Source organism: Triturus cristatus, chromosome 3_2 (assembly GCF_964204655.1).
Source record: "Triturus cristatus chromosome 3_2, aTriCri1.1, whole genome shotgun sequence".
Taxonomy (NCBI): domain Eukaryota; kingdom Metazoa; phylum Chordata; class Amphibia; order Caudata; family Salamandridae; genus Triturus; species Triturus cristatus.
Genome location: NC_140584.1, coordinates 1,028,212,196 through 1,028,231,566, shown reverse-complemented (window position 1 = coordinate 1,028,231,566; position 19,371 = coordinate 1,028,212,196). Strand labels below are relative to the sequence as shown.

Sequence of the window (19,371 nt, the reverse complement as noted above, 5' to 3'; positions counted from 1 at the left end):
CGTGTAGGTCGGTTTTCCTCGGTGTTGATGTCCGGACTGCACACAATAAGCCTTGGCTGCTGTAAGTGTTCCGGTACCCCAGGTTTTGGTACTATGTTGCTCCCCTCACTTAGGAGGACAGAACTGTCATGTAGGAAGACTGTGATCCCTTCCTGGGCAGTTGCAGCATCGGTAGTCCCGCTTGTGACAGGACGGTGAACCAGGCCTTACTGGTTTTGGTACCTGTGACTGCAGGGGAGTAGCTCCTCTACTCCAAGGAGTTCTCCGATTTAATGAAGCACTGGCTGCCCTCTGGGTTTCTTGGAGCCTGAACAACAGCAGGATGAGTCTTTCTCCACGAGGGCATGGTGCAGTTGGCGCCTAGTCAGTCGTGCACCTCTGTCCTCGGGTCAGCACACTTCAGTTGACTTCTTTTGGTCTGTCGAATCGAAGGTCCTGGCATCAGGGGTGCCACATTAACGCTGTATTTAAGGGCGTTACCGGGATTTTCAGGTAGTAGCCTATGGGCTACCTACCTTTAGGGTGACTACACCCTCTATATGACCACTTCCTGTGGGAAGTGGACATAACCCTAACCCACAGGACCTAATTCCACCATAAACCAAGATGGTGGAATTTTTCTAGTCTTTTTCACTTCAGGTAGCCCACCTTAGGGGTGGTGCTAGCCTGAGGGTGAACAAGCCTCTTGGCTGGCTAACATTCCTGCCTGTCCTTGTGTCAGATGGGCCCAGTGTAGCGTTTTCCCTGTCTGGGGAAAGCAAGGGTCGCGTCTCAAAGGCAGTGGAGGCCTTTGGTGATCTGCACATTAAGGCAGTAGGCTTCAGTCATCCTGCTTGAAGGAGGTGACAACACCTGCCAGATGAGACATTGTTTCGGACCTCCTATACTCTGGGCTCGCACCTCCAGGGGGTCAGAAATGCGTCTGTGGTGGCAGGCTAGACAAGACTAGTCAGCCAACACTGTAGAGGTCTTTAGGTTTTCAGGGTGTACCTCTAAGGTACCATCTGGGTGCAAGTATTAATAAATCTATCACTGGAATCAGTGTGGGTTTATTAATACAAGGTGTTTGATACCGTAGATTTCAGTGGAGGCATTACGTAGCTGGGAAACTCGTTTTGACCAGTGCCCTGTTGTAGGAAGCTGGCACTGTATAAACTATACCAAAATGAGGTATAGTGTGCAGAGTCCAGTGGAACCCCAAAGGTAGGCAGAGGTAAAAGTAGATCGCATCTTACACTCTATTTGTGGTTGTGTGGGTGAGCAGTAAGGCTTTATCAGTTAGTGTTACGCATTTGTTGTACACACTCAGGCAAGAAATGTCATACACTCAGACTGAACTCAGACCAATTTGTTTGTATAAAAAAATATTAAGTTATTTTATTTCCAAAACCAAGCCAAGCCTGGTGCAGGTAAGTGAAATAATACTTTGCAAAATCTTATGCAATGTTTTGCAGTCGAATGCAGGTTCAAATGCAGTCGGTTGAATTACAGGTATGTTAAAACAGTTCGAAATTACTTTTCCGTTACTTTGTCGACTTGCTGTATGAGTTACTTATTGGATTACTTTAGATTACTTTTGCTAATCAGTGTGATATGCCTAGATATCATATCAAGTAATTTCCTAGGCAAAAGGTAAGTAAATTAGTTTTTACACATACGCAGTTTTTCAACGTTTCATACAAACCAACTCCACACTTGGAAGAATTTTGAAGGAAAAGCAGTCCATGCAATCCTATGGAAGGAAATTAAGTTATCGGTTTACAGGTAAGTCCTTATTTATGGGAGTTTGTATTCTGGGGATAGAACCAGTGCTCCCCCCAGGGTCGAGAATGCACTCTTAGAACAGTCAGCGCTACTAGGACGGGCGGGAGCAGCCCTGAGGCCCAATGTTATCTAATGGGGATAGGGGGGCCTCCAATTGGTGGCTGCTCATGAACAGGCCACAAGGTTGTGGGAGCAAAGCTCCGGGGGTTCAGCTCTGGGCAAAGGGGGATCAGAGTTAGCAACTAAGGTACACCCGCAGGGGCTTCTAGGTGCAGGGTGCTGGTTTGGTACTCTGTTGATTTGAATGTGGATTCTCAGGTTTCAACAAACATTGCAGGCTCGGAGACAAAGATCTTCTGGAGGTGACCACCGGTTGGAGAGGCAAGTTGGGATGCCTGGGGATGCTGCGACACCGTCTGGTGGGCCACCCAAGGCCGTGGGATGTAGAGTTCAGGAGTGTCTTTAGGCATCTGGTTTTCATACCACCCCTGGTCGGGGGGTGGGGGGAATCCTTCAGACAACTACTGCATGCGTCGTTTGGAGAGTTGAGGCAGGTCAGATCTCCGGTCAGGATCGCTGGGGAGACCTTGTGGCGTTGGGTCACTCAAATGCAGGCAGTCTGGTGCAGACTCTGCTGGACCCAGAGTCCGTGGGAGAGCATATCTGCTGCTCACGGGAGAGTCTTGTGGAAGGCAGGGCAGGTCCTCCAGGTTTTTGCGGTTGCTGGCTGCTAGACACACTGGAATTTTGCGGGAGCAGGTTCAAGGCGTGGGCAGGCCGGTAGGGCTGGGGCCCAGTCAGTGGGTGTCGTCCTAATCTTAGTTCAGCACGGCTTCTTCGGTTCTCTTAGATTTCTGAGGAGGAAAGGTTCAGGGTGCCTCTAAATACTAGATTTAGGCGTGTTTTGAGGTAAGTAAAGGTTGGGACCAATAGGGGTGGGTTTAATGTTCCCCTTGGTGCGCAATCCACTCTACCCGCGTCTGTATTGTTTCGAAAACGTATCCCACTTCTCCGCGTATCGGATCTGTCGAGGGAAAAACCTCTATTTCGGTCGAACATCTTGGAAAGGCCATCCAGCCTAACTGAGTTGGTCCCCTTCGCAGTCGATGGAACTGACTCAATTGAAACTCTGCTCTCGGTGTCGCGCCAAGCATACACGCACCAACTTGCAGGAAGTGTGCAACTTGTGTTAGTCTCCAATGCGCAACGAATAAGATTGTGACGTGCAAATCATTCTGATCGAAGAAAACACTCTCTGATCGTTTGGCTCAATGGCACGAGATGCAGTCAAAATGTCAAATATACGCTGGACATCTTCGGTGAAGGATCTGAGCAAGGATTCGAAGCACAAGGGGCCGAGGAGGAACAAGGCTAACTTGTCTCCATCCCGGAATCTGACTCTGAAGAGGACTTGCCACAAGGTCAACAGACCGGGAGTACCAAACGCCCCTTAACCCAAAATCCAACTCAACCGAAACAAGGCTTCGGTCCCACCCCTGCCTTCGGGCCACGGTTGGCACCGACAGAACGTTTCCGATGCCCTGCCCTCTGGCTCAGCACCAAAACAAGTCTCTAAGCCTTCTGGCTTGTGATCGAGTTGGCCTAAGACTGCCACCGAACCGAAACCTTCAGGCTCAAAGCCGAAAACTGCTTCAGAGCCGAAAGCCTTGATGCCTAAGTCAAAGCCTCCTCCGGCACTGAAAACCTCAGTGCCTCAAATTGATGCTACCCTGGTGTTGGAAGCTGGCACTGTATATAGTATACCAAGGTGAGGTATAGTGTGCAGAGTCCATTGGGACCCCAAAGGTAGGCAGAGGTAAAGTTAGATAGTACCTCACTATCTATTTGTGGCAGTGTGGTTGAGCAGTAAGGCAGAAAAAGAGGACTGTGTTAAGCATTTGTCAGCAAATGAATTCACACTCAAAGACAACTTCAGACCAATTGTTTTGTATCAAAAATATTCTTTTAGGTATTTTATGTCAAGCAAGCCTGGCACAGGCAAGTGATAGTTACTTTGCTGTAAAGATACAGATTGTAACACAGTTTGGAATGCAATTGTAAATGTACTTTGATTTGATTACAGTAGGGTTACTGATAATGCAATGCTTTTCAGAATACAGTGCAACAGAAATATTTAAAGACCCAGTCAGGGCTCGGGTCATTAACCCAAGAATAGAGAAGAAACATAAAGCTGCCCCTACAGACCCAGTATACATTTAGGGCCCAGCACCACTGGACTCCCTAGTAGTTTCTAACGCCAGGAAGAGGGCAAATTCCCAAACGTCAGGAGATGCACCACCACCAGACAAGGAATCCAAACTCCTAGATGCCTCTGGCAAACGCACAGCGTCACAGGTAGCAAATATTTGGTGCATTGCTAACACCCAAGCGCTCCTAGCCAGATATGACAGGCACATTATGACGAACTTGAGTCCATAATGCAGCACCTCCGTGACGAATACAAAAACAGGGTCAGTGAACTAATCCATGAGGGTAAGACCATCACCAATACCTCCATTCGCTGTGCCCTAGATGCAGCAGACACCGCCTCAAGGGCAATCAATACCAGTGTCCTTATGCGCAGGCATGTCTGGTTACGGATATCCGGTTTTAAACCAGAAGTACAGAGTTCTATACTCAACCAACCTTTTGATGAGCAACACTTATTTGGGCCCAACATAGACGTATCACTAAAAGAAAAATGAAAAAGGATACAGACACCGCCAAATCTATGGGAGCCTTGCAATCGCAAGCTACCGAAGATCCTTCAGAACCACCCATCGAGGCTACTCCTCGGATAGCCCTTCCACCTCTTACAAAGCTCCCGCACAATCCACCTTTGCTAGATGTTACCAAAGGGGTGGTTACAGGGGGAATAACAGCAAAGGCATAGGCAAAAATAACAACTCCCGCTCTGCCTCCACACCTTCCCCATGACTTCCCTCCACTTCACCCCGACTATTCCACACCAGTCGGGAGAAGACTCCACCAATTTCTCCCTGCCTGGATAAACATCACTTCAGACAGGTGGGTCCACGAAATAATTCAATCAGGCTACTGTCTCGAACTAACATCTACCCCCCCCAACATCCCACCCAAACACCACCCAATGTCACAAGAACATCTGTCACTTTTAAGGCAGGAGGTAATCTCCCTCCTACAAAAGAGTGCAATAGAATCAGTTCCCCTGCACCAACAAAACAAGGGAGTCTACTCCCTCTATTTCCTCATACCAAAGAAGGACGGATCTCTAAGGCCTATTTTAGAGCGCAGACCTCTAAACATATACATACATTCAGACCATTTCCACATGGTCACACTTCAGCAAGTCCTCCCTCTGCTTACCCAGGGCGACTTCCTTGCTACTCTAGACCTCAAGGACTCCTATTTCCACAGTGCTCACAGAAAATATTTAAGATTCGTAGTGGACAGTCAGCACTATCAATTCAAGGTGCTCCCATTTGGAGTCACCACAGCACCAAGAGTGTTCCTAAAGGGCCTAGCAGTAGTGGCAGCACATCTACGAAGACAAAACAGACATGTCTTCCCATACCTAGATGACTGGCTCATAAAAGCCAAAATCGTACAATCAGTGTATACAACACACTCACGCCACTATTCAACAACTTCACAACCTGGGATTCACAATAAATCGCGCCAAGTCCCAGCTCCAACCATCCCACACGCAACAATACCTCGGTGCCACAATAGACACCTCAAGAGCGCTCGCCTATCCCAGTCCCGCCAGGATAGCAAGCATCCAAGCTCTTCTCACCAGATTCCAACCGCAACACTATCTTACAGCTTGAGTGTTAATGCAACTCATAGGAATGATGGCCGCTTGCATATTCATAGTGTCATGCAAGACTCCAGATGTGTCCTCTCCAAGAGTGCTTAGCACGCCAATGGAACCAGGCTCAAGGTCAGCTAACAGATCTGGTGTTGGTAGACGGTCGTACTCCTCGCGCTCTGCAGTGGTGGAACACCAAGAACCTTTCCAAAGGGCGACTGTTCCTCGAGCCAGTTCCTCAAATAGTCATGACAGCGGACGCATTGCTCGCCGGCTGGGGAGCTCACCTACTACATCACACCATGCAGGGCAGGTGGACACCTCAACAAAAACTACTCCACATCAACCATTTGGAGTTACTAGCCATCTTCTTAGCCCTAAAAGCATTTTGAAAACCTATGTCAGGCAAGACTGTCTTAGTCCGCACCGACAACATGACAGCCATGTACTACATCCAGAAACAAGGCGGAACACACTCTCTGCACCTCTCAACTTGCACAGAGCATATGGAGGTGGGCTATACCTCAGAACATTTTTCTCCTAGCCCAACATGTCCCAGGAGTCCAAAACACAATAGCCGACCTCTTGAGTCGTCAAACAGAACAAATCCACGAGTGGGAACTTCATCCACAAGTTCTTCAACCGTTTTTTCAGACTTGGGGTCAACCACAGATAGATCTCTTCGCCACCCAAGAAAACGCCAAATGCCTAAACTTCGCCGCCAGGTATCTTCACCCCCTGTCCAAAGGCAATGCGATGTGGATGAACTGGTTAGGCAGATTTGCGTACGCTTTTCCGCCTCTCCCACTCATTCCACTAGTGGTGCGCAAACTACAGCAACACTCATTAACGCTCATCCTAGTTGCTCCAACTTCAGCCAGACAGCCATGGTACACCACACTGCTGGAACTCTCAGTAGTTCCGCACCCAAAAATTACACCTCTCTCCATGCCTCTTAACCCAGAATCATGGAGAGATTCAACACCCAGACCCAGCTCAGCTCAACTTTGCGATCTGGCTCCTGAAATCCTAGAATTCGGTTACGTTAACCTTCCTCCTGACTGAACGTCATCAAAGAAGCTAGACGGCCTACCACTAGACCATGCTATGCAGCCAAATGGAAAAGATTTGTGGTATACTGCCATAACAAGAACACTAATCCCCTAGATGGGTCTATCCAACACATCATAGGCTACCTAATACACCTCCAAAGATGCAACCTAGCCTATGCCTCCATCAGATTGCATCTGGCTGCCATAGCAGCATATCTACAAAATAGACAACCCCTCTCACTTTTCAGAGTACCTGCCATAAAGGCCTTTATGGAAGGACTCAAAAGAATAATTCCACCCAGAGTACCACCTTCCCCTGTGTGGAATTTAAACACCGTTCTCACAAGACTAATGAGGCCTCCATTTGAACCTCTACATAAATGTGAACTCCAATTGTTAACATGGAAAACTGCTTTCCTCCATAGCCATTACTTCTCTACGAAGAGTTAGTGAACTACAAGCACTAACCATTCAAGAACCCTTTCTGCAGATGCATCTTAATAAAGTTGTTCTCCTGACCATTCCGAAATTCCTCCCTAAAGTCATTTCTCCCTTCCACCTCAATCAATCTGTAGAGCTGCCTGTATTCTTCTTGCAGCCACAAACAGTTGCAGAAAGAGCTCTTCACACCTTAGATGTCAAAAGAGCACTACTATACTACATAGAGAGAACAAAACCCTTTTGTAACACCAAACAATTATTCGTGTCTTTCTCACCACCACACAAAGGCAACCCCATATCAAAATCTTGGATAGCTAGGTGGATTGTCAAATGCATACAGATTTGTTACCATAAAGCAAAACATACATTATCTGTTCCTCCTAAAGCCCACTCTACACGAAAGATAGGGGCTTCAATGGCATTTTTAGGAAACATTCCTTAAGATGGTATCTGCAGAGCAGCTACATGGTCTACACCACACACATTCACTACACACTACTGTGTTGATGTGCAAAATAAACAGGCTAGTGTGGGTCAGGCTGTACTCAAAACACTATTTCAAACTACTGCAACAGATACTGGTGGTCGCCGCTAGGAGTGGGTACTGCTTTACAATCTATGCAGTGTGTAATCTGCAGCTCATATGCCTCAAACGGAATATGCTACTTACCAGTATGCATCTGTTCTTGGCATGTAGAGCTGCAGATCTACACACGCCCACCCGCCAATCTGAGGATGGAGCCGAGGCCCATGCACACTATGATGCAAAGGAGGAGTCACATAGCTCGTAACTTCCAAAGACTTTCCAAGACAAAAACAAGTGCAAACATCCGGGCCAACACCAGATGACGATCTATGCACAGTGTGTAGATCTGCAGCTCTACATTCCAAGAACAGATGCATACTGGTAAGTAGCATATTCCTTTTGGTAAACAGTTTAACTTTAAAGAATTTCTTTAGGTTTCCAAACTCCATACTTAAAAACATTTCCAAGAAAAACAGTCAGTGTTATCCTATGGAGGAAAATAGTGTTATCGGTTTTGAGGTATTTGGTAGAGGAAGTTGATGGTCTGGGGGTAGACTCAGAGGTCCGCCAGGGTCAAAGTTGCACTCTCATTACACCCTCAGCGTCACAAGGGCGGCTGGGTTCCGAATGCTGAGGCCAATGTTATCAAATGAAAGATAGGGGGCCTCCGGTTCTTGGCTGCTAGCGAGCAGGCCACAAGGTTGTGGGAGCCAAGTTCCTCATGTTAGGCTCGGGGCAAAAGGGGTCCTGTTTAGCAAAAAAAAAGTGCACTCGTAGCGGTGCATGGGCGGCTGGGTGCAGGGTGCTTGTTTGGTGGTGTGTGCCCTGTTTTCAATGGGCATTTTCGGTGTTGGTTTTCAGCTGCAGGCTCGGTCCAGGAAGACTTCCAGGAGGAACCAACAGCAGGGCAGGTAAGTTGGAGGGCTTAGGGACGTAGGTGTACCTCAAGTTCTGTTCTCCAGAGCACAGTGCGGCTGGATGTAGGGGTGTCTTTTGAGGTCGAATTTCACCTTACCGGGCCACTCGGAGGGGGCTGCGGGCAACGTCTGGGAGTTATTGAGGGGCCCACCCACGGTGGATTCCGACTCTGGAGCGCTGGGGGACCTCGCTGGGACCGGCGGCCCACTCAAACTCGGGCCGTAGGCGACTGGTGCAGAGGTGGTTCCAGGAGTCGGGGTTCTTTCCTCAGCTGGCTCGGAGTCTCTTTCGGGTTTCTTCTGAACAGAACTGCTGTTCACAGGAGATCTGGTCTTTGTTGAAGGCAGTCAGTCCTCCCAGGGGTTCTGGAGGTCACTGGCTGCAGGACAAGACGATTTTTGGCACAGGATCTTTGGAAACTGCAGATGGGCTGGTAGGGCTAGGGCCAAGCCAGTTGTTCACTCTAGTCTCCTCTGCTGGGCGTCTTCGTCCTTTTTAGGTCTCGCGCCTAGCGTTGCTGCGCGAATGCTCTGCGAGGCATATTGTAGTAGGGTAAGTTTTAGAAGTGGAGTTGAATCCCCGCCCATCTTATTGGCTTGCATCGTTTATGGTAAACGCTGGCTTCTGATTGAAAATGAGGCTTCTTTGTTTCAGCCCTGTCTCCTTTTGGGACTGTCCATCCGGACTGGATCGCTTACTTGCGGCGTTACACGGTGGGCTTTATCTTGTGGGTGAGCACAATTTTTAAAATGGACACTGATGGGGACAATGGCACCTGCAGCACTATGCGCTCAAAATTGTATGCTTTTTATTACTTTAATGAGCTTGGCATCCGCTAGGGACACCGCGCTCACTTTAAGTTGAGCGCGGCGTCCACTTCAGGGACACCGCGCTCGGTTTCTTTATATATTTTTTTTAACTTAAACACTGAGCGCAACGCCTGCTTCAAGGACACCGCACTCAGTGTAAAGTTACAGAAAGGTGTCCTAGAAGCGGCCCAGCGCTCAATTTTAAACTTAACCATTTGCAATTGGACCTATTGCATTGCAAATGCTTGTTTACAAGAAGGTGTTGACTTGCTTACGGAGGCTCTGGTCTGGGGGGAGGGGTGGGGAAAGGTTGTGGTGCTTAGGCACCGTATATTAGTATAGTAAGACATTTGAATTCCTAACTAGCAGTGTCTTAAAAATGTTCCTTCCTGTGTGGTTAGGACGTGCATGGTTGTGCGTGATGGCCAAATACACATCACGTCAATTAGAGGGCTAGTGCACAAATGCGCTGTCTTGATGCGGTTAAACACTGAAGTCTGAGAACGGGGAGCGTCTCTAGGACATTACGTCCCATGGAGTTAAGACCTACACTAACATATGTGGCAGCAAAATAAACATCCCGTAAATATGGGGGCAAGCATATAAATGTGGTGTTCTAGCACGATAACATATTGAGGTTTAAAATAACGTTCCGACCCATGTAGTTAGGACCTGCATTATGGTGTTTGGCAGGAAGATATACATTGCGTAGTGAAGCACATAGCGCAATGAGAGACAGCGTCTCTCCAAATTGGTAACTCGCTAGTCATCGATTGGTCCCCGGCGACTTTACCTACCTCTTCCTCATACGTCCTGCCGAGAGGATGATCTGATGTATAGGGTGTTTTTTTAAGCCCGTACAGAGCGCTCCCTAATTCTGTAATTAGTCTCAGGTAGGAGGTGTGTACGATCTTATCTAGAACAAGCATTTGCAATGCAGTGGGTCTCGCATTGAGAGTTTGAGCTATTGGCATTGTAAATGACTGCTTTTAATTTATCTGTTTTAAAAACCAGCACATAAATAAGACAGTCATTTACAATGCCAATAGCTGAAACCCTCGCAAATGCGAGACCTATTGCATTGCAAATGCTTGTTCTTCTAAGGTTGCGGGAATCTGCTGTCTTGGTTCAGAGCTGCTCCCTAAATACTGTATTCAGGGGGCGTTTTAGGGATCTCTAGGTCAGTAGCCAGTGGGGTCCGGACCTTGGGTTGACTACACCCTGGGTGTGCTCATCCCACGTGGGGGAGTGAGCACAATCCCTAATCCTGAATGGGGTGTCTGCCATCTGCAAGATGGGGGGCACTGAAGAGTGGGCTTCACCGCTCCTCCCCCACCTGAGGGATGTAGTTGGTAGAGGTGGGCACACCTTCAGGCTGGCTAGTTTTCCCCACCTGTCTTCCTGCCAAAAAGGAAGGGAGTCAGGAAGGGGGCCTGCTCCCGATAGCAGGAGAGGCTGGGGGTCGCATTACAAAGGCTGCCTGGCCTTTGAAGCTCCCCTGCAACAGATGGCTCTTCCTGGCCTTGGGGAGGTGTAAACTCCTCCACCCAGGAAAGGCTTTGTTTCTGGGCTCAGGGAGCGAAGGCTCCCACCCTAGGGGACCAGAAACATGTCTTGTGGTGGCAGGCTGGTGGTTGTTTTACAGGGGGCAACTCTAAGATGCCCTCTGTGTGTATTTTACTTTAAATTCCACACTGGCATTGGTTTAATGTGGTGAGAAGTTTGATACCAAACTTCCCAGTTTTCATAAAAGCCATTATGGTGCTGTGGAGTTCGTAATGACAAACTCCCAGTACCATATACTCTTAATGGTATTACTGCACTTACAATGTCTAAGAATTGGCTTAGACACTGTAGGGGTACAGGGCTCATGCCCATGTACCCTCACCACTGGTATAGTGCACCCAGTTTGAGGGGTGGCTAGCCTATGCCAGGACAGTGGGTTGTAGGCATGGCACCCAGGGATGTATGCCTTGTTGACTCTTCACTTTGTTCTGCACCAAAACACGCGGGGGTGTTGGGTTGGTCCAGAGACGGGTCTTTGTCGCAGTGAAAGTCTTTTGGGATGTTGGAAGTCTAAAGGAAATGTAATGAGCCAAGCAAATCTTGCACCAGGCTTGCAACTCTCCCTCAGAGTTCATAAGGCCATCAAATGTCCCTGATCCCCTGCTTGAGAGCAGGTACTGCAGCTGATCCCTATGGACCCTGAACTTCTGCTGTTGTAATAGACATCATGGCAGATTGAGGCTTTGAAAGAAGCCATGTTGGGTATTTTTGGCATCCTCTGGCGTCCATTCGGGTCCCATAGATCCGCAAAGTCCTACAGTTTGGTTACACCTGGCAGATCAGTCGATTGCACCAACTGTGCCTTCTGAATGTCTATGCCAGCCCACACTCTGCCGCTAGTGGATTTAGATCCCATTGCCCTGTCTGACTGAACTGACTGTCTCTACCTGACACAGTCCTGGTATGATCAGCCTCTTTTCACTATGCCAAAACAGCCCATTTGCCCAAGAGCCCCCCCTTCCAATAACATTTTGGGTCAGATTCTGACCAATCCCACCAGTGATTCACGATATGACCATTCCTATTTTTAACCTGCAAGAGACCAGTGGACTGATCATGTCCCCTAGCACTGGGCTGAGTTCCCTCCGGTCCCTCACCAGAAGAGATGGTCTCATTTGCAGTGCTCGTCTTATTAGGCGAGCAGCTGAAGTCATGAAATGTGAATTTCTTGCTGAGGCGAAAACCAGTCCCCTAACTGAAGTTTTGCATCCTGGGCTGCCATTCAAGTAAACAGTCACTCATTGTCGCATGGGCATCTCTGCTAAAACTTGTGCCTGCCCTTGTGTAAATAGATGGGTAGCACAGAGCTAAAGACCTCAGGGTGGCCCTGTATTTTCGACTCCACAGCCGTAGGTAGTTCAGGCTTCCACTAGCAAGATCTAGTGCTCCCTTTTGTTCAGTTAAGGCAACTATTTGATGGATAGGTCCTTCTTTGAATTATGGGACTTGGTTGCAGAGATCTTGCTAGTAGTCCTGAGGAATTCCACGTCAGCTTGTCACAGACCATTCAGGTTGTCTAGTAGACCTCGATTGATGTCATACTGTGAGGGCTGGACACGACCGACTGTTCAAGCAGAGCAGTCTGGACTAGTGCGATGTGCTGAATGAGTTCCATGGGCGGCTTTGGTGACAACTAGGCTCATGGATATTCCTTTTGAAAGGTCTCGCCATAGTGCGCTTTACAGAAAGTAGATCCAGGGTGCTCTTTCTGGATCCCCATACCCACAAGTTAGTATCTAGAATAGTTTCACTCCTTTTGAGGCATTGCTAGTTGTCTTACAGGCAACATCAAGGCCCACCACCTCAACAGGTCCCTTCGGTTAGGGTATCGGCAGAAAGCGCCCAGGCCCGTCCAGGAAAGCCGGCTGAAATTTTTCTGTAGTTTGCCCTTGGTGGCATGTGACCATCCTGTTGGAGACAGAATCTAATTTTCAGATGGGTATTTCAGTCTTAATCCCAGAGTTTGTGATATAAATATGGGTATCAGAATTTAGAGGCTGCTGCTAAACCTAGTCAAAAGGCAACTAAGCTATCTTGATTTAAACAATCCACTTGTGCTTTGGCTTTTTTAGTTTAAAAACTGTTTGTTGGGCAAAGGGTGCAGCTAATGGTTTAAAAACCACACACTCCCCTTTTATGCACTGGTTTTTACCCCTGGTTGCAAAGTGACATCTCCCTGGTGATTTTGAATTGACCTAGGTTCCTAGACTGTTTATTTTCCATTGCAACCTTTCTGTTGAAGCTGTTTTGGGCAGAATCCTTCGGAAACATCGGACTAGGGTCACAACAGCCCTTTTATCCCCCTACAATAATTCGGTTTTTGCAAAGCACAGCAGGTGACTCACTTCTTGGTACATGTCTTCACTGGTCTCTATTTTGATACTGAACAGTATGTGTTGAAGTTAATGGTTCTGCTACTTCAGCATTCTAAGGAGAGTACCTGTGAAAATGTACACGGCTGGTTCCAAGCATAGACTAATCGAACAGCATATTCATTCATTTCTGAAGTAGACCTAATTTGAATACATCAAAGAACAAAAGTTTACCAGGACGCACAATGTATAGTGTGCATTATGGTGATAGTCTGTCTTAAAGAGCATTGTCATTGTACTCTGCATTGGGCACAGTGTAAGAAAGAGGCTCTGTATATACTGCACTAAAGTAAGGTTCATTGTGCAGAGTCCACAGTTCCCAGAAGTTTGGCAGACAAAGTTAGATATAACCTTACTCTCTGAAGTGGTAGCTTGGTCGAGCAGTAAGGTAGTATCAGAGGACAGTGTAAAGCATTTGTTGTACACACTCAGCAATTGGTCTCACACACTCAAGAACTGAACTCTAGGCCAATGGTTTGTATATAAAAATATATAGTTTTATTTTAGAACCACAAGTAGGTATCAAATTATACTTTCTCAGAATGAGATGCTTTAAATACTTTCAATAGGCAATAGACTTTTGAATGCAATAGTTAGTTGTTGCAATAGGCAACACAATTCAAACACAATTATAACCGTGAGCTCAATGGGACTTTTTAAGTAAATGCAATTTCAGTTACTTTACGTATGATTTTCTTACTCTGGGTTGGATCAGCCCTGGTGCATTTCCTGTAAACAGTTGCAAGAAATCATTTGTTACACAGGCGATTTTTAAGGAATATTTGTAAGTTTCAAAAATCAACACTAAGAAGAATTTCTGGCAAAAACCAGGCAATGTTTTCCTATGGAGTAAAATCAAGTTATAAGTAAGTACGGTTGTAATTACTATTCAGGGTCAGTGCTGGGCACCAAGATCCAGCACTGGGATCTCTCCTGATAACAGGTGAGTAATTTTGTTTTTGTTGATCGGCTGATTTTTGATGAATATTTTAAAGTTTAAAAACTCGACACTTAAAAGAATTTCCAAGTGAGACCAGTCACTGTTACCCTAAGGAGGAAAAGGGAGTTATCAGCTTTTGGGTAAGTACTCAACTGGCAGAGTTAAGGTTCTGGGCATAGATTCTGGGTCTCCCAGGGTCAGGTAGGTACAGTTGTTACACCCTCAGCGGCACAGAGGTAGCCGGGTGCAGAGAGTTGGGCCCAATGTTAGCCTATGGCGGGCAGGGGGCCTTTGGTTGGTGGCTGCTAGCAGGCAGGCCACGTGGCTGTGGGAGCTGGGTTCCTGGTCACTTACTCAGGGCAAGTGGGGAAGTAGATTAGGATAGATGTTGCACTCCCAGGGGCACTCGGGCGGCTGGGTGCAGGGTGCATTTGAGCCATCGGGCGCTCAATGGATTCCAATGGAGAAGCTACAAAACGAACAAAGGCTGCAAGCTCGGGGATGAAGATTCTTCAGGTGCGACCACCACTTCGAGAGGTAAGTTGGGAAGCTGTAGGTTAGGTAGGCACCCAGGAGCTGGGCACAGGGGGCCGCAGGGCACCTGGTGCTGGGGTGTCTTTTCGCGTCAGGAAATCTTTCCCTCTGCTGGTTGCGGTTGGAGGGGTCCCTTGTTCTGAGGCTGCAGATGTCCGGAGCATCAAGGTGGGTCCTTGGGTGCTGGATTCTGGGTCAGTCGCCTCGGACGTCCTTGGGGTCTTTGTCCACTCAGGCACAGGCCGGGCTTGGCGGGTGCAGATGGTGCAGGAGTCACGGTTCCTGGTTGGCACCAGAGGCTTTTTACTTGCTTTGAGCAGAACCACTGCTCGTGGGAGTCTGTCTTTTAGCGTCACAAGGCACCCAGGGGTCCAACATGTCTGTTGTGTGGCAGCCTCTCAGATAGAAAGTGGATTGTGGGTTAGGTTCAGGGGGCAACTCTAAGTTGCCCTCTGTCGTGCATCTTGCATTAAATCCCACACTGGCATCAGTGTGGGTTTAATGTACTGAGGTTTGATACCAACCTTCTCAGTCTTCAGTGTAGCCATCATGGTGCTGTGGAGTTCGTGTTGACGACCTCCCAGCACCATATACTCTTAATGGCAGCACTGCACTTACAATGCCCAGGAATGGACCTGGGTACTGTAGGGGTACAGGGCTCATGCACTGGTACCCACACCACTGGCATAGTGCACCCAGCTAGAGGGATGGCTGATGTATGCCAGGGCAGTGTTTGTGGGCATGGCACACAGGGATGTGTTACATGTCGACTCTCTGATTTGTTGTGCACCAAAGACTCTCAGCCTGCAAAGGCAGTGTGTGCGCGTGCCAGAGTACAGGGCCTATAAGGGTGGCACTAAAAGTGTTGCAGCCTTTATGGAGCCTCCTCTTGGCACAGGGCCCTGGGTACCTAGGGTACCATTTACCAGGGGCTGTCATGTGGCCAGAGATGCCAATTGGGTTTAGGCTTCATGTAGTTTTAGGGAAGGAACACATGCCCTGGGTACTTGATTGGCAGGAGCCCAGGGCACAGTCAGTCAAAGTACATCAGCAATTCAGAAAAAAGTGGGGTATACCATGCAAGAAAGATGGCACTTTCTCACACACAGTATCATTCAAAATCGCAGAAACGTTTAGCGGCTTTCTGCCATCAGCTTTGTTACGTGGCCCATCTGTGCTGTTTAACATCAAGCATAACTACTGATCCTACAATCTTAGTCCATTTGGTGTAACTAGAAGAGCTTGTACAAGGCTGATCGTCTATAAGTAAACTTTTTAACACCCTTTCTTCCTTACCCCCGCCTTGTGATCTTAAGTGCTGTTGTTTTATTTGTTAAGCTGTTTTCTCAGTAGTTCGTCTGCATAATACGTAGAAACTGCTGTCATATGCCTCGATACACTAGCATTTGTTGTAGCTGACCTGGCTTCACTTTTTTAGAGGGTCCTTATAATTCTTGCTACGCTAGTTTTGTGGTAACTGGATGTACAGTATTCTGCGGTTTATATCGAATATCTTTCCAACAGGTATCCGGATATATTGCATTCTATATATTTGTCACGGAGGCAGAACCTAGGTCTGAAAACATGTGATGGGCAACAGGAGCTGTTAAACTTCCTACGCACCGACATAATTGAAGTTGCCACACGGCTACACAAGGGAGGGTTGGGCTATCTTGACGAGACTACAGAGTTTGAAGCTCGGGTAGGTATTCTTTGTTTTTATAAAGTGCTACTGATAAGTATACCTGCCCAGTTTGCTTTCTAAATACTCCATAGAAACCAGTCTGTTGCTCTTCTCTGCTGTGGACATGTATGTTGCGTGGTTCAATCCTAGCCGCCTTTATTTTTAAATACACAAATTATTTAATTTAGAGCTGCTCCTGTCTAGCTGTGGCCGACCTTGTAATACAGCATACTGATTTTGAGTTTTGTACATAAAAATGATCTTTGTGTAATCAGTAGCAAAGTCGCCAGACTTTATATACTCCTTACTGGTCATTTGTTTTGTCAAGTGTGGTCCTGATCCTTGGGACACTGGAGTACATAAATGGAAAAAAGATAATACCAAGCAAATTTGAACTATTGAAAAATACTTATTAAATTTCATTCATATACTTAGTGTTATACGTTATATTTACAGATTATAGTAAAATATTTACATGTAATATTCAGTAGACACATTGCAATGAGAATGTGATCAATTAACACCGTATTGAGTAAGTCTATAATACAAATTTAGAACCTAGTGGTGTAATTTTTGTGCAAGTGTATTGCTGGTATACGTTTTATAAATTGTAAGTTTATTGGTTGTGATTTAGATATTGCTTTTAAAACCTAAATATTGGAATAAACAGTATAAAAGATTATTGAGACCAGAACGTTTAAGTATGGCCCTGTTTGGAAATTATCAAAAGGTAGGTGCTTTATTTTTAAATGCAGCATGAGGGGATGGTCCTTGGTTCGGGATGGCGGGGGAGGAGGTTATTAGTTGAATGTCTGGTTCATAATATCATTGATACTGCACCTTCTAAGTTAGCATGCTTTAAAACCCATCTTGGTTTCTGCCAGATCTTGACCTGACTTATTCCTTTTTTATGTTTTGCCTAGAAATCTATTAATATAAACTTCAAGGGAACTTGCATCCCGTCTCCTCTCTTTTCCTGGCTTCTCATTTGTTCCTATGCTCGCTACTTATTTTTCCTCAATTTCTATTGGCTGTAGCATATGTTCCTGTATTTACCAATGCTTGTCCCTCTTCTGCTTCTCATCAGTTTACCATAGCCAAAATACTGTTAACATCTGGTTTGATGGAATTATTTCTTCATAAAGTTTTGCCTTTTTTGCTTTTTACTCTTGTAGTATATTTATAAAACAATTTTTCACCTAGAGAGATTAAGTGATTTGCATAGAATCACAGGATGTTGTGCCGCTGATACTGGAACCGGGATCCCCAGTTCTCGAGTCAGCAACTCTGGCCACTGTGCCACATCCTCCCCACTCCCATGTTATTTGCTCCAGGAGCGATTCCCTTCTCCTGGACGGTGGTTGATGAAAACAGCTCTTTATTCATCATAGGCAAAATCGATGCATTGCCAATGCTGGTTATATTTGTTCCTCTTGATTGTTAACCAAAAGTGGTAAGGAATATTTATATATTGACCCCGGTGCTTTCTGCATTGATCTGCTATTAGCGCCTGTGTTCCTTTTTAACCAGGGAACTCCAGATACCCCTTTTTTTATCACAGAAAGTCTGAAGTCTGCAGTTCCTATGTGGGAGAGGGGCAAATAGAGTATAATTATTCCACAACTCAGAAGACAGAGTCCTGAACCAAGTATTGTATGATCCCGAAAGAAGTGGTGATGATTGGGAAGCTAGGACCCAAACAATTTAAGCTTTCAGCATTCCATACCAAATCTTACATTGGAATAGACACTATACATTGAGCACATTGCCACCGTCTGTCTGCAAGTTATTGTACACTGACGGGTGAAACCACTACGTGGTGGCCTTGCCTGGATATAGAGAAGGCTTTTGACTTGCTAGAAAGGCACTTTATTTTATCGCTGCAGTAATATAAATTTAGCCCAATTTTCTTGTCCTGGTTCAGACTTCCCTGGCAACTGCTGCTAGAATTAGGATAGTGGGTATGGTGTCTACCCAATGGACTGTGTAGGGGGACCGAGTCATAAGTGTCCAGTAGAACGGCTACCCTTTGCTCTAGCAATAGAACCTCTGACTGCCCCACATTGTCATTTCTTTTGCCAGTATACTATGCGGGTAATCACCCATTCAGTATCTGCAATGTATGTTTTGAACATCCTCTTGCTCTATATGCATAAACGCCTACTTCTGCTTTTTTCAAAAGCCACTTGAAGCAGATGTAGTCTTCCAGATAAAGTTCAGTTAAATTCAGTACCACAACAAGAAAGACCAACAGAACACACTTTCTGATGGACACTTCTACCATCAGATTCCTCACCTTTGAAGTGTCACATGTGCCAGGCTAGATTCTTAAATGTCTCAGTGGCTCTGTGTTGCTAGGGGCCGCTGACTCCCATCTCTGCATCAGGAGTCAGTGACATCACTTGAGTCATAAAGCACCCCAATTGGATCTTGTTTTTCCATGTCATTAATGTTCCGGATCATTGCTGTCCTCGGACTTTTACACCTTTTTTGTCATTCAACTATTTCTAGTAATTTTAAAAAACAGTTTGGTGCAGTAATGTGCCTTCTCATCCATACTCAGATGGTCAGGTTTTAAAATCTGCAGGGAACTGTGATGGGCAAATGTCCATCACTGACATTCAGGATATCTTTTTGGTTTCAGGGGTCTGACAATCATGTGAGATTGTGTCATTTAAGAGCATGCACCCAAAGACCATCAAGGATAGGAAGACAAAACTATATATCTGGGACGATGACGGGTCAGATGAAAATCACGCCCCATGACTGAGTCGCAAGGATTGTCATTATCTGAGTTCTCCCCGCAAGAGCCCATTACCAAGAAACACCACGTTCTTGATTTGCAGTAGGGCAGGACCATTATCCATACCAAGTTCTTATATTTGGTCCTAAGCCCTCTCGAAGTACGTTCTCGAAGTGCATGGTAGCAGTTGCTGCCTACCTCAGGAAACAGTCTTAGTCTACCCCTACCTAGA

The 19,371-nt window shown here is 46.5% G+C and overlaps 1 protein-coding gene across 1 annotated transcript in view; it reads left to right on the top strand.

The window, feature by feature from the left end:
• Positions 1 to 19,371, top strand: part of BAZ1B (bromodomain adjacent to zinc finger domain 1B) — a 314,567-nt gene that overhangs the window by 143,743 nt on the left and 151,453 nt on the right. Inside the window, exon 12 of the mRNA XM_085649665.1 lies at positions 16,237 to 16,414. Coding sequence (XP_085505791.1) covers positions 16,237 to 16,414 — 178 coding nt within the window. The remainder of the gene's footprint in view (positions 1 to 16,236; positions 16,415 to 19,371) is intronic.